Source organism: Cervus canadensis, chromosome 2 (genome assembly GCF_019320065.1).
Source record: "Cervus canadensis isolate Bull #8, Minnesota chromosome 2, ASM1932006v1, whole genome shotgun sequence".
NCBI classification, from domain to species: Eukaryota; Metazoa; Chordata; class Mammalia; order Artiodactyla; family Cervidae; genus Cervus; species Cervus canadensis.
In genome coordinates this window covers 62,247,665-62,262,449 of record NC_057387.1, presented here as the reverse complement: position 1 = coordinate 62,262,449, position 14,785 = coordinate 62,247,665, and the positions used below count along the sequence as shown (strand labels likewise).

General features: G+C 38.2%; 1 protein-coding gene across 1 annotated transcript in view; it reads right to left on the bottom strand.

Moving 5' to 3' along the window:
* The window catches only part of ADGRL4 (adhesion G protein-coupled receptor L4), a 146,002-nt gene that overhangs the window by 54,141 nt on the left and 77,076 nt on the right, over positions 1 to 14,785 (bottom strand). The window contains exon 3 of the mRNA XM_043460878.1: positions 10,911 to 11,063. Within this exon, the coding sequence (XP_043316813.1) occupies positions 10,911 to 11,063 (153 nt within the window). The remainder of the gene's footprint in view (positions 1 to 10,910; positions 11,064 to 14,785) is intronic.

The window sequence follows — 14,785 nt, the reverse complement described above, 5'->3', positions numbered from 1 at the left end:
ATTCCTCTGGGTCTTCCCAGTGCACCAGGCCCGAGCACTTGTCTCATGCATCCCACCTGGGCTGGTGATCTGTTTCACCATAGATAGTATACATGCTGTTCTTTTGAAATATCCCACCCTCACCATTCTTAATACACGGTCATCATAGATAAAGTAACAAATTATACAGAATTAAGTCTTAGATTTTCAGTAGCTATATAGCAAAGCTACAATAAAAGTGGTAGGTTATAAACTCACATAATTTATATTCTTAATTTAAAATTTTACATACTATAGTGGAGAGTGAAATATATCTTAAAATTATAAATACAGTATAAATACTCTGCCAGTAGGCAAAGTTCCAATATGGAATGATTCCAAGGGACTAAAGAGTCCAGATAATTACCTTAAACTAATGCAAAAATTTCTGTGCTCCTAAGTCTAGCTCTGACATCTTAGAGCTACTCTATGTTAGAGAATAAGTCTGTAATTCTGAATATATAATTTGATTTTTTAAAAACTAATAGAGTGGCACAAAACTGTTTGCCTTTTTATAAAGGAAGAATGATCAAAATCCAATTAAAATGTCATCTCACTAGATATATAAAATGTAGCTGATCCCAATTTCTCATTTTAAAAATGCAAAAATGGTACAAACTCCACCCCCCCGCCCCCATTAAACCTCATACCACCAGGCAGTAAGTCTCACCTGTTCTTAAAGAAATTTCCATTTGCTAAAAATGTGATGGTACTGGATTTAAAGAAGATGATTAGCAGGCCTGGAAAAGCAGTAGAAAACACCTCGTTCTTCTGCCAAGGCTATATAGTCACGGTCTGTCGGTGTGTGCTCATTCACTCAGTCATGTCTGACTTTTGGCAGGCATGTGGACTGCAACCCACCAAGCTCCTCTGTCCATGGAATATTCCAGACAAGAATACTGGAGTGGGTTGCCATTTCCTCCTCCAGGGGATCTTCCAGACCCAGGGACTGAACCCACATCTCCTGCATCTCCTGCTTTGGCAGGCAGATTCTTTACGATTGGGCCACCTGGAAAGTCCCCAGTCATGATCTGTATTACCCAGATATCCAAGTCCTCTGCTTTTAAAGGAATAAATTCTGCCCTAGCACCTTCACTCTCTTCCTGAATTTCTATACACATGTAAGCATAAACTGTCACTTCACATGCACACACACACACACACACACACACACACACACACAACACACACACAGGACAGAAATATAAGGAGGGGGTGACAGCTGTTGGCTCTTGAGATATGGAGAATCATTAGGGAAAACTTCCCAGTTTGGCTGAAGTAAAGATGCTAGTGGACAGCAGACTAGAATTAATATTCTTCATGAAATCAAGAAGTGAGAAAAAATAAAAGAAAGCAAAAGACTAGTCTTTTTCGGAGCAGTGTTGAATAAATCATTTGTGTAGCACCCAAATGAGGATAATATTCCAATGAAGGTGTGAAGAGATCCATGAAGCATCATAAATAGAACAATTTATTTCATGGGAAAGAAAGTTATGTTCTCTGAATACCCTTATTTCACATTTTCAGATGCCTTCTACGGTTAATTGGAAATGAAGTGATGATTTCTCTCAATTTCAAAATCATTTAAAAAGGTGCAACTTTTCTTGGGAACTGTATCCCAAATCCAATCTCTGAACAACATACTGATTTTAACTTTGCAAACACCATTTTCATCCTCCCTCATGCCTTTGGACATAAGTGTACAGTCGTGGGGTTCCCTGGTGGCTCAGATATTGTTGATCTTGACGGCTTCAACTTTCCCCCATGTATTCTACACACCCTGTGGTCTTTATTTTGGGTTCTCTGCTAGGGTTTCAGCTCTCCCAGCACCCACTCAGCTGTTCGCTATCCCAGCATGTCAGCCTTGGACCAACTAAGGTATTTCAACTTCTGAATTCACCAAGTGACAGAATGTTAATCTTAAAAATAATGAGGTCATACCCTTGGAGATGAATATTTGAAATTTGGATTATGCAAATTTTATATTCTGACTCCAAATATTCTAGAAGAATATTCATCACCCTACCAAAGATTTGTTTTTCAAACCTTCGTTACCCCATCAAAGACATGTTTTCTGAACTATTTATACTTTCCTTGTTTACATTATTGTTCCCCTAGCTTTTTACTAAAATGTAGACATTAAGTTTGCTATCCTTTTCACTCTGGGCCTCAGTAGTAGAACCTACTGAGTTTAACGTAGTGATGGAATGTGTGACCACCACAACTGGCTGTTTTCCAGGATAATCAAGGAGCTTTCACTATCCTTAGCATTTCACTCTATACCTCCTTGCTACCTAGTAGTATGAAAAGATTCATAAAATACTGAAAGAGTATCCCATGCTCAAATGGGATAAAACTCACTGAGCCAAAGTAAATGTGACTGCCATTTTACATCACGGTCCACACTAATATCTCTTGCAATTTCTTGCAGGACCTAGATTCTAATAAAATCAGTACGTATCCTCCTTCCTACAGGTAAAGGTCCTGTGGAAGACCTTAATTCAAATCCTGACTCTAATATTCATTAGCTCTATGACCCTGGGTGGTACCATAAAATACCCTTAACTCAAAAGGATTCTTTTTCATAACAAATGAGGAAATGTACATAAAGGTGTTTGGAGGGGTGCCTAAGGTACAGTAGGTGCCTGATACTGTAACTGAGAATCAGGTGATTCTATTCAGATTGTGTGTTTTCTTAATAGCATAAGCCCTGTGACTATGTAGGTTTGGAGAAAACACATTGATAATGAGTGTCTTGTTAAACGGCCATGTTTTGGTACTCCCTAGAGCTATAAAAGAGAAAAAGCACCCTTTCCCCCATTTTAATGAAAGATAAATTGCTGCTATATAATTATTTCAACTAGGCTAGAACTGACAAGCTGTATTTAATAAGTGATCCACTTTTTCCATTACCAAACTAACACTCAGCTTAACACCAATAACTTGATTTCACTAAATGTAAGTATGTCATAATATGCACGTCCTTGTTCTGCAGATCAAAAAATTCATTTGCTTTTTCATTAATACAATTATGCTTGTTTTTCATGTCTACAATGAGCCAAACCAGCAGTATTTTATCATAATCTTCTTTCAAAACATGATTATATGATTGCTTTAATTTTCATAATTTTCATCAATACCTGAATTTTCTAATGTTGTGTAACTCACAGACTGCAAAAAAATAAAAAAGATAAAATGTTCAATTACTGGAAGTAATTTGCAAAGATAAAACTGAATTTTAATATTATTCAAAGCCAGAAAAAAAAATCAGAGTACCTAAGACAACAGGACATAAAAAAATGACAAGAAGTAAACACTGCTCTTATGAACACAGAAAACGTGAAGTCCTTGGGTTCTACTCATTTGGTTTGGAAAGTCATACTACTGAATGCCTCAGTTTTCCCACTAGTGAGCAATATGTCTTGGGAACTGGGCACCAGAAGTTCTATTTTACTGTGATTCCAAGGAGAAGAAAAATAGGAATGATGCTCAATCTCACTCAAAGTCTTCTCCAATAAGAATACTTCACCTGTTTAAAAAAAGTATTTCAAAAGAATAAAGAATTTTGCTTGGGTAATTTCTTGTCTTGTACTGGAGGTTTTCCTTATATATTTATAGATGTTCTTAATGACTATAATCGGGCTTCCCAGGTGGCATTAGTGGTAAAGAACTCACCTACCAATGCAGGAGATGCAATCCCTGGGTTGGGAAGATCCCCTGGAGGTGGGCATAGCAACCCACTCCAGTATTCTTGACTGGAGAATCCATGGACAGAGAAGCCTGGTGGGCTAAGAGTTGGACACAACTGAAGTGACTTAGCATGCATGCAATCACTGTAATTACCAGATATATCAAATTCAAGCATCAGCTAAACTTTCAAATCATAAGCAATCCACTACAAGGTAAAACTCTAAGGTAAAAAGAAAATAATTATGCTTCTCTGTTCAAATTCCCTGAGGATTATCATAGTTAACAATGAAATTAATACAGGACTGGGAGAAAAAAAAGGAACAGCTACTCTGCTTCTGAGAAAACCTTAATCTTTGAGGACAACAAAATTGGTGAGAATAACAATTTTCCAGAGAAAGACTTTTTTCACTGAATGATCCATCAGACAAAACAGGTGGAAACTGGAGGACTCAATACGGGATGGTATGCATGGTAAGTTGCTTCAACTGTGTCTGACTCTGTGACCCTATGAACTATAGCACACAGGATTTTGGATATTGGGTTTTAAGTTATTTTGTTTAATGAGATCTTAAAAGAGCTAAAAGGAGAGTTAGCAAAGATGTAGGGCTCTTCTACAGTATCTCAATAATAACAATACTAGGAGGAAGTCTTAAATTACAAATGTATTCAGTTCAGTCGCTCAGTTGTGTCCAACTCTTTGCAACCCCATGGACTGCAACATGCAGGCTTCCCTGTCCATCACCAACTCCCGGAGTTTACTGAAACTCATGTCCATTGAGTTGGTGATGCCATTCAACCTCTCATCGTCTGTTGTCTCCTGCCTTCAATCTTTCCCAGCATCAGTCTTTTCCAATGAGTCAGTTCTTCTCATCAGGTGGCCAAAACAATGGACTTTCAGTTTCAGCATCAGTCCTTCCAATGAATATTCGGGACTGATTTCCTTAAGGATGGACTGGTTGGATCTCCTTGCAGTCCAAGGGACTCTGAAGAGTCTTCTCCAACACCACAGTTCAAAAACATCAATTCTTTGGTGCTCGGTTCAGTTCAGTTCAGTCACTCAGTCGTGTCCGACTCTTTGCAACCCCATGAACCACAGCACGCCAGGCCTCCCTGTCCATCACCAACTCCCGGAGTCCATCCAAACCCATGTCCATTGAGTCGGTGATGCCATCCAACCATCTCATCCTTTGTCATCCCCTTCTCCTCCTGCCCGCAGTCTTTCCTAGAATCAGGGTCTTTTCAAATCAGTCAGCTCTTCGCATCAGGTGGCCAAAATATTGGTGTTTCAGCTTCCAATGAACACCCAGGACTGATCTCCTTTAGGATGGACTGCTTGGATCTCCTTGCAGTCCAAGGGACTCTCAAGAGTCTTCTCCAACACCACAGTTCAAAAGCATCAATTCTTAGGCATTCAGCTTTCCTTATAGTCCAAATCTCACATCCATACATAACCACTGGAAAGATCATACCCTTGAATAGATGGACCTTTGTTGACAAAGTAATGTCTCTGCCTTTTAATATACTGTCTAGGTTGGTCATAACTTTCCTTCCTAGGAGTAAGCGTCTTTTAATTTAATGGATGCAATCATCATCTGCAGTGATTTTGGAGCCCAATAAATAAACTTAGCCACTGTTTCCACTGTTTCCCCATCTATTTGCCATGAAGTCATGGGACTGGATGCCATGATCATAGTTTTCTGAACGTTGAGCTTTAAGCCAACTTTTTCACTCTCCTATTTCACTTTCATCAAGAGGCTCTTTAGTTCTTCTTCATTTTCTGCCATAAAGGTGGTGTCAGCAGCGTATCTGAGGTTACTGATATTTCTCCCGGCAATCTTGATGCCAGCTTGTGCTTCCTCCAGCCCAGTGTTTCTCATGATGTACTCTGCATGTAAGTTAAATAAGCAGGGTGACAATATACAGCCTTGACGTACTCCTTTTCCTATTTGGAACCAGTCTGTTGCTCCATGTCCAGTTTTAACTGCTTCCTGACCTGCATACAGGTTGCTTAAGAGGCAGGTCAGGTGGTCTGGTATTCCCATCTCTCAAATTTTCCAGTTTATTGTGATTCACACAGTCAACGGCATTGGCATAGTCAATAAAGCAGAAAGAGATGTTTTTCTGGAACTCTCTTGCTTTTTCGATGATCCAGCGGATGTTGGCAATTTGATCTCTGGTTCCTTGCCTTTTCTAAAACCAGCTTGAACATCTGGAAGTTCTCGGTCCATGTATTGCTGAAGCCTGGCTAGGAGATTTTTAAGCATTACTTTACTTAAATGCAATTGTTAGATAAGTGCAGTGTGTGGTAGTTTGAGCATTCTTTGGCATTGCCTTTCCTTGGGATGGGAATGAAAACTGACCTTTTCCAGGCCTGTGGCCACTGCAGAGTTTTCCAAATTTGCTGATGTGTTGAGTGCAGCACTTTCACAGCATCATCTTTCAGGATTTGAAATAGCTCAACTGGAATTCCATCATTCCATCATTCCATTTTGTTTGTAGTGACGGTTCCTCAGGTCCACTTGACTTCACATTCCAGAATATCTTGCTCTAGGTGAGTGATCACACCATTGTGATTATCTGGGTCATGAAGATCTTTTTTGTACAGTTCTTCTGTGTATTCTTGCCACCTCTTCTTAATATCTTCTGCTTCTGTAAGGTCCCTACCATTTCTGTCCTTTACTGAGCCCATCTTTGCAAGAAATGTTCCCTTGGTATCTCTGATTTTCTAGAAGAGATCTCTACTCTTTCCCATTCTGTTGTTTTCCTCTATTTCTTTGCATTGGTCGCTGAGGAAGGCTTTCTTATCTCTCCTTCCTATTCCTTGGAACTCTGCATTCAAATGGGTATATCTTTCCTTTTCTCCTTTGCTTTTGGCTTCTCTTCTTTTCACAACTGTTTGTCAGGCCTCCTCAGATAGCCATTTTGCTTTTCCATTTTATTTTTCTTGGGAATGGTTTTGCCCCCTGTCTCCTGTACAATGTCACTAACCACCATCCATAGTTCATCAGGCACTCTGTCTATCAGATATAGTCCCTTAAATCTATTTTTAACTTCCACTGTATAGTCATAAGCAATTTGATTTAGGTCATACCTGAATGGTCTAGTTGTTTTCCCTACTTTCTTCAGTTTAAGTCTGAATTTGGCAATAAGGAGTTCATGATCTGAGCCACAGTCAGCTCCCAGTCTTGTTTTTGCTGACTGTATAGAGCTTCTCCATCTTTGGCTGCAAAGAATATAATCAACCTGATTTTGGTGTTGACCATCTGGTGATGTCCATGTGTAGAGTCTTCCTTTGTGTTGTGGGAAGAGGGTGTTTGCTATGACCAGTGTGTTCTCTTGGCAAAACTCTATTAGCCTTTGCCCTGCTTCATTCTGTACTCCAAGGCCAAATTTGCCTGTTACTCCAGGTGTTTCTTGACTTCCTACCTTTGCATTCCATTCCCTATAATGAAAAGGACATATTTTTTGGGTTTTAGTTCTAGAAGGTCTTGTAGGTCTTCATAGAATGTTCAACTTCAGTTTCTTCAGAGTTACTGGTCAGGGCATAGACTTGGATTACCGTGATACTGAATGGTTTGCATTGGAAACGAACATAGATCATTCTGTCGTTTTTAAGATTGCATCCAAGTACTGTGTTTCGGACCCTTTTGTTGACTATGATGCCTATTCCATTTCTTCTAAGGGATTCCTGCCCACAGTAGTAGATATAATGGTCATCTGAATTAAATTCACCCATTCCAGTCCATCTCAGTTCACTGATACCTAGAATGTCGATGTTTACTCTTGCCATCTCCAGTTTGACCACTTCCAATTTGCCTTGATTCATGGACCTAACATTCCAGGTTCCTATGCAATATTGCTCTTTATAGCATCAAACCTTGCCTCTATCACCAGTCCCATCCACAACTGGGTGTTGTTTTTTGTTTTGGCTGCATCCCTTCATTCTTTCTGGAGTTATGTCTCCACTGATTACCAGTAGCATACTGGGCACTTACCAACCTGGGGAGTTCATCTTTCAGTGTCCTATCTTTTTGCCTTTTCATACTGTTCATGGGGTTCTCAAGGCAAGAATACTGAAGTGGTGTGCTATTCCCTTCTCCAGTGGACCACATTCTGTCAGACCTCTCCACCATGACCCATCTGTCTTGGGTGGGCCCACATGGCATGGCTTAGTTTCACTGAGTTAGACAAGGCTGTCTAACTCTAACTCAACTTCGGCGCTCAGCTTTCTTTATATTCCAACTCTCACATCCATACATGACTACTGGAAAAACCATAGCTTTGACTAGATGGACCTTGTTGGCAAAGTAATGTCTCTGCTTTTTAAAATGCTTTCTAAGTTGGTCATAACTTTTCTTCCAAGAAGCAAGTGTCCTTTAATTTCATGGCTGTTGTCACCATCTGCAGTGATTTTGGACACCCCTAAATAAAGTCTCTCACTATTTTCACTGTTTCCTCATCTATTTGCTATGAAGTGATGGAACTGGATGCCATGATCTTAGCTTTCTGAATGTTGAATTTAAAATTTTTCACTTTGCTCTTTCACTTTCATCAAGAGGCTCTTTAGTTCTTCTTCACTTTCTGTCATAAGAGTGATGTCATCTGTGTATCTGGGGTTATTGCTATTTCTCCTGGCAATCTTGATTCCAGCTTGTGCTTCATCCAGCCTGGCAGCTCACATGATTTACTTTGTAAATAAGTTAAGTAAGCAGGGTGAAAGTATGCAGCTTTGACGTACTACTTTCCTGATTTGGAACCAGTCTGTTCTTCCATGTTCAGTTCTAACTGTTGCTTCTTGACCTGCATACAGATTTCTCAGGGCCTTAGGAAGCATCGCTTTGAACAAAAGCTCATGGAGGTGATGGAATTCCAGTTCAGCTATTTCAAATCCCAAAAGAAGAAGCTGTGAAAGTGCTACACTCAATATGCCAGCAAATTTGGAAAACTCAGCAGCAGCCACAGGACTGGAAAAATCAGTTTTCATTCCAATCCCAAAGAAAGGCAATGCAAAGAATGTTCAAACTACTGCAGAATTGCTAGAAAAGTAATGCTCAAAATTCACCAAGCCAGGCCTCAACAGTACGTGAACTGTGAACTTCCAGATGTTCCAGCTGGGTTTAGAAAAGGCAGAGGAACCAGAGATCAAATCGCCAACATCCACTGGATCATCAAAAAAGCAAGAGAGTTCCAGAAAAACATATACTTTTGCTTTACTGACTACGCCAAAACCTTTGACTGTGTGGATCACAACTGTACTACACTTGCATAAAATGTTGGCTTTCGGTCATCTTTGTGTGTGTTTTCTGTGTGCCTGTGATTAATTTTACTCTAAATAAGAATTCTTTACATTTAAGGGATTTAGACAGAGAACTATATATCCCTCTGTGGACTGAGGTGTATCAAAAGTAAACATGATCAGGTGAAAAGACAAAAGACAAATGATCAGGTGAAGAGACAAATCTCTTGCAGAGATAAGAGGGAATGGAAAGTACAGTTAAAATTGTATTAAATTTCAGTAATTAAGGTGTTACAATTTGATTTCTTCATTAACTGAAATTTTTCTAGTTACATAGCTACAAAGTTAGAACTTTACTAAAGATAAAGATATGTACACATTACATAACATTCTAAGACTAGATACATGAGTGTAGGTTTGAGAAGAACTAACAGCGAGGTACTATACATTTTCTGGGAAGGTTTTAATTTCTTGAATATATTGTAATGATATAATCCAATAAAAATTTTTTGCTGTGAAAAATCCAGATAAAATTATAATTCAACAGAAACAGAATTATTTTCTCATATTTTCCATCATGTATGGCCTTGTAAAGTTTGATTCACTATATTTGCATGATCCCGATTCATGTGTCAGACTTAAGTGGTCACCCATTTGAGATTCTTGTGGAAATACCAGTGGCATTCTAGGTAGAAGACTGTGATTTTAACCTTTCCTTTAACCTAAATTTGTGACTCTGGAATAGCCCTTCACTTCCCTTGGCTAAAATAGGAGAATATAATCTTCCTTATTTAGGTAAAAAAGAAAATACTGTGAACTCTAAGTACACAAGACAGGATAATTTCTTTGACACAGACATTTCAATGAGAAATTCTCTTTGAACATTATCTCCTGACTTATTGTGTGTGTTAATAACAATATTGCTGGACTTCTCCTTAGCTTACTGATGAGAACTTTACTGGGGGCTGATCTAAAGCTTTAGTGTGATTGGATGTCTCTCATTTAACTATGAAAGATAGAAGCAGCACCTTACCCCTGCCCATGTTGCATTTTCAGTCCTGAGCTCATCTCATATCTAGCCCTGGCTATGTGATCAAACTCTCAGGGCTTCAGGTCATCCATTAATTTTATACCTAATTATCAACTATAATCATACTAGCTACTGGTAAACTAGACAATTTTTAGAAACCACGATTAAGATGATTCACAATTTATTTTCAAAGTTAATGTCTTGGTTCCAGAGAATCTGTCTCTGAAAACTATTCATCTTTTGAAATTTCTACAATTTTTTACAATTTTTTTCTCAGATTATAGTATCTGATGAATCAAATGTGTGACCAAAATACAATAGAAGAACATTAAAAAATCTAGAAATTCTCTCACAATATTTTACTTAGGAATAGAGCTACAGTTACTTTTATCCCTCTAGAAGACACTGTAGTGAACTTCTAAATAGGACGGACTTCAAAAAAACTGAATGCAGATCTTAAATGTGACAAACTTTTGGTGGGCAGCAGAAGTGCTGCCTCAAGCGAACACTACTAGTGTTCACAAGCAATGCCTATCTGAACACTTTCCAGGAAAATGTGGGGCCTCTCTCAGAGTGCATATTTATAAAAGCATCACTGTTTGGTGATACTAATGGTAATTTTCTGGAGTGAATATATTACTTTGAAGTGTAAGCATTTATTCTGTTATTTGCCACCTTGCTAGATCTCATAACATCACAATTTTTTTTTTTTTTTGGTAAACTGATATCTTCCAAAAAAATATCTTTGTCTTATATTCTTGGGTAAATATACCATAGTAACTGATACCATATCGGAGAATTAAAGAAATTAATGAAGATTCTGAAAGTATGAACAACTCGGGTACAATCAATGGACAGAATTTGACTGGATATTATTTAATCTGTGGAGGTATAAGCAATAAAGGCATAAATCTTAAGCCAGGTAGCTGAACTCACCTACGCAGACGGTCCCGTCGTTAGTAATGAACTTGTCCTGGTCGCTGCTGGATCTGAAGCCAGGCGCACACACACAGTAATAACTCCCCTGTGTGTTCGTGCAGTTAGCATTCTCACCACAGGGCTGGGTCAAATTGCCACACTCGTTATCATCTGTGGACATATCAGTTTAAAACATTATTTTTACAGAACTGAGATGAATTCCTAATATTTTCCATCAGTTTTTGGGAATTTTCCCCATTAAATAGTATAAGGTATGTGATATTATTTCTAACAAGAGTTGATAATAAAAATTCACATTGCATACTTGATTCTTCTTGTTTAAATGTAAAACCTTTGCAGTCACAAAGCAAAGTAGAAACTCTTACTGCAAAAGCACTAAACACAGCTATTGAATTTTATTGGATTATTTTTCAAATGTTTACATATAATTTAAAGATCACAATGTTAATGAATATCTTATTGGTGAACTCACAATACTCAGTCAATAATCAGTCACAATAATACTCACAATAATCAGTCAAAAGCATAAGTTAAAAATGAAAAATCAGAGATTACACATTGATGTTATTTAATCATGTACCATTTATTTTTGTCACTTACTCTCCAGAAGAATTTTGTGTTATCAGGTTTGTATCCCTTCATTTGTTCATTAAAATATGTGTTTGTTACCATATGCATTGTGTGATGTATGAAAGAGTATACAAAGAGAAAAAAATAATATCATGATCCATGATCCAAATAATATCATGGATCCATATGGATCCATGATCCATAGTCCTTACCCTTATACTCTTATAATGTAATTTATCAGAGAAGATACATAGGTTCATAAACCTTTTTTAAAAATTAGAAAGCAAAAAAAAAATTAGAAAGCAGATTCATATTACCTGTCCAATAAATGAAATAAAAAATAAATGGTTCTCAGAAGTAATTACGATTGATTGGAGGAGACATTAGATCTCCTGGTGTGCTGAACTGTGAGTCCCAAAAAGATATACTCAAGTCCTAATCTCCAGCGTCTGTGAGTGCGACCTTACTGGGAAATAGGGCTTTTGCAGATATAATCAGGTTAAGATGAGGGCATGCTAAATTAGGAGGGGCCCAAGAGTGGTGTCCTTATAATACATTATGATATAATATAACGATGTCCTTAGAAAATTCAGAAATGGAGCCACAGAAGACAAGGCTATGTGAAAACAGTGGCAGGGACTGAAGTAATACAGATGCAAGTCAAGGAGTCCCAAGGACAGCTAACTAGAAGCTAGAAAGACATAAGCAAAGATTCTTCTCTAGGCCCTACAGAGAGTGGGGACCTTCCTACCCCAGGATTTCAGACTTCTTTCCAGAACTGTGAGAGAACAAACCTGTGTTGTTTCAAATCACGGAGTTTGTGCTAATTTCTTACTGCAGCCCTAGGGGACTAATAGACCCAAACTGGCTAATCTCCAAGATAGGTACATACTGATTAGACAGAGAGAAGCAAAGTAATTAAAAGGAAGGTAAAATCTGGGGCAAACATTCAAACATATGGGTGACTGAGATGTTTCTGAAGGCTGAGGGAAGCTTAATCAGTGGGCCCAGGGCGAAGTCATAGGGGAACAGTTGTATGAATTGAGTTTGGAAAATGTCTTGAATTTTTATTCTCCATTTTAATCAAACCAAGGTTAATGTGGGGGCTTCCCAGGTAACTCAGCTGGTAAAGAATCCGCCTGCAATGCAGGAGACTCCAGTTCAATTCCTGGGTTGGGAAGATCCCCTAGAGAAGGGATAGGCTACCCACGCCAATATTCTTGGGCTTCCCTGGTGGCTCAGACGGTAAAGAATCTGCCAACCTGGGTTTGATCCCTAGGGTAGGAAGATCCCCTGGAGGAGGACATGGCAACCCACTCCAGTATTCTTGCCTGGAAAATCCCCAAGGACAGAGAAGCCTGGCAAGCTACAGCCCATGGGGCTGCAAAGAGTCAGATTTGACTAAGCACAGCACAAGGTTAATTTATTTTTAAAGAATGATTTATATAACATTTAATTTGTACACAGGTTATTGACAACATATATTGATAACTAAGAGTTGGAGATTTCCTAAGTATTTTATAATTATTACTTCACTTGTTCTTTACATACATTCTAAGAAGCAGGTGCCATTATTATTCTCTTTAACTGATGAGAAAAATAAGCCATAGAGAAGAAATGTAACTTGTCAAGGTCACATAGCTATTTAGTTAGAGCCTAGTAGTCTGGTCCAATGCCTGTTCTCTTTGCTGTTGCATCCTGCTGCCTCTGCAAGGATCATTTTACAAAGCAAATATATAAGGTAAAAATGTATCTGATGGATTATGGGTCTATTTTGAGAGAGGAAAAGATATTGAGGTAGAGATTTCAGAAGAAAAACAGAAACTTTATTTGTATTCTGTCTCTCACTTAAATTTTATTTCCACTTATTTTCAAACATTACAGATATAAGTACAGAAGTTACCATATTACAGACAACTAAATGTGAAGTCCTCTTTTTTTTTCCAAAAATTACTACTATGGTCAGGGCAGGTAAGATTTGGAAATCCTATTTTTTTTTAAGATAGTCAACCTATGAGGCTCTATTACATAATTTTATTTTATTATCTATATGTTTTATCACTTTGACTTAGTATATCAATTCTAATAGGCCAACTGCTACAAATATATCCAAACACGTAATGATTCAACACAATAAAAGATTATTTGCTGCTCCAGTCAGAGGCCAAGATTAGTGTTCAGGTTGATGGTGCAGCTTCTTCCATAATGGTTCAAGGACCCAGACTTGCTTCATCTAACGGCTCCACCACCCCCATCGGGCCTCCACACTGTCGGTATTCACCCCGGTGGGGAGCTGGGTTCAAATAGAGCATAAAAAAGTAATAAGCTACAGCTATAAATGGCACCCATCACTTTTATCCACATTCTATTTACCAGAATTCATTGAAATGTCTACACCTAACCACGGGGAAGCTGATGGCTGTAGGCCAGTTGTGTGCCAGGAAGAAGAAAGAAGAGATTTTGAACAGCTAAAGTTCTCTGCCATACTTATTCTTTCACAAGAATGTGCTTGGGTGCTTCAGTCGCGTCCGACTCCCTGTGACCCTGTGGACTGTAGCCCGGTGCTTCCCTAGAGACTCAGCGGTGAAGAATCTGCCTGCAATGCAGGAGCCACAGGAGATGTGGGTTTCATCCCTGGGTCAGGAAGATCCCCTGAAGGAGGGCTCATGTACATATACAACATGCCTATGAGCCAGGCATTATTGTTATTTTCAAATAAAAAAAACCCTAAAGTATAAAAAGCTAGAACAACATGATCAATGGCAGACAGATAAGTAGCAAATTGTGACTAAAGCCTTAGGTATTCTGTCAAAGAGATCTCACTCTTCTCAAGTACTATGCTATGAAAAGAGTTCATAATAGATATTATTTTTCAAGTGTTTGTTATGTGCTAGACACTGTGATAGAAAGACTGCCATAAAATGGAAATACACTGTGACCACCTCAATAGGTTTTAAGAGATTACAAGGAGTTCATGAGCAGACAATGCTTACAGTGGTGCCTAGCGTGTAGTACGCAATATATAAGTATACTATTTTCTGTATATTGTTATTATTAAGTTACTAGAAATCTGATCCAGTTATACCCCACTTCAAATTCTTAACAGCTACTTGGCCTTTAATATGTAACATAAGTCCTTCATAAGTGACAGAGACATATCCCTTCTCATGAAGAAGTCAGCTTCCAAAGTCTGGAAATAAGTTGCTTATCCTTAGATATGTATAGTAATAAATATATTCTTAAAGAAACTATAACAAAGATCTCAAAAAGTCCAAATCCCATTAGTATATGGATAGAATATA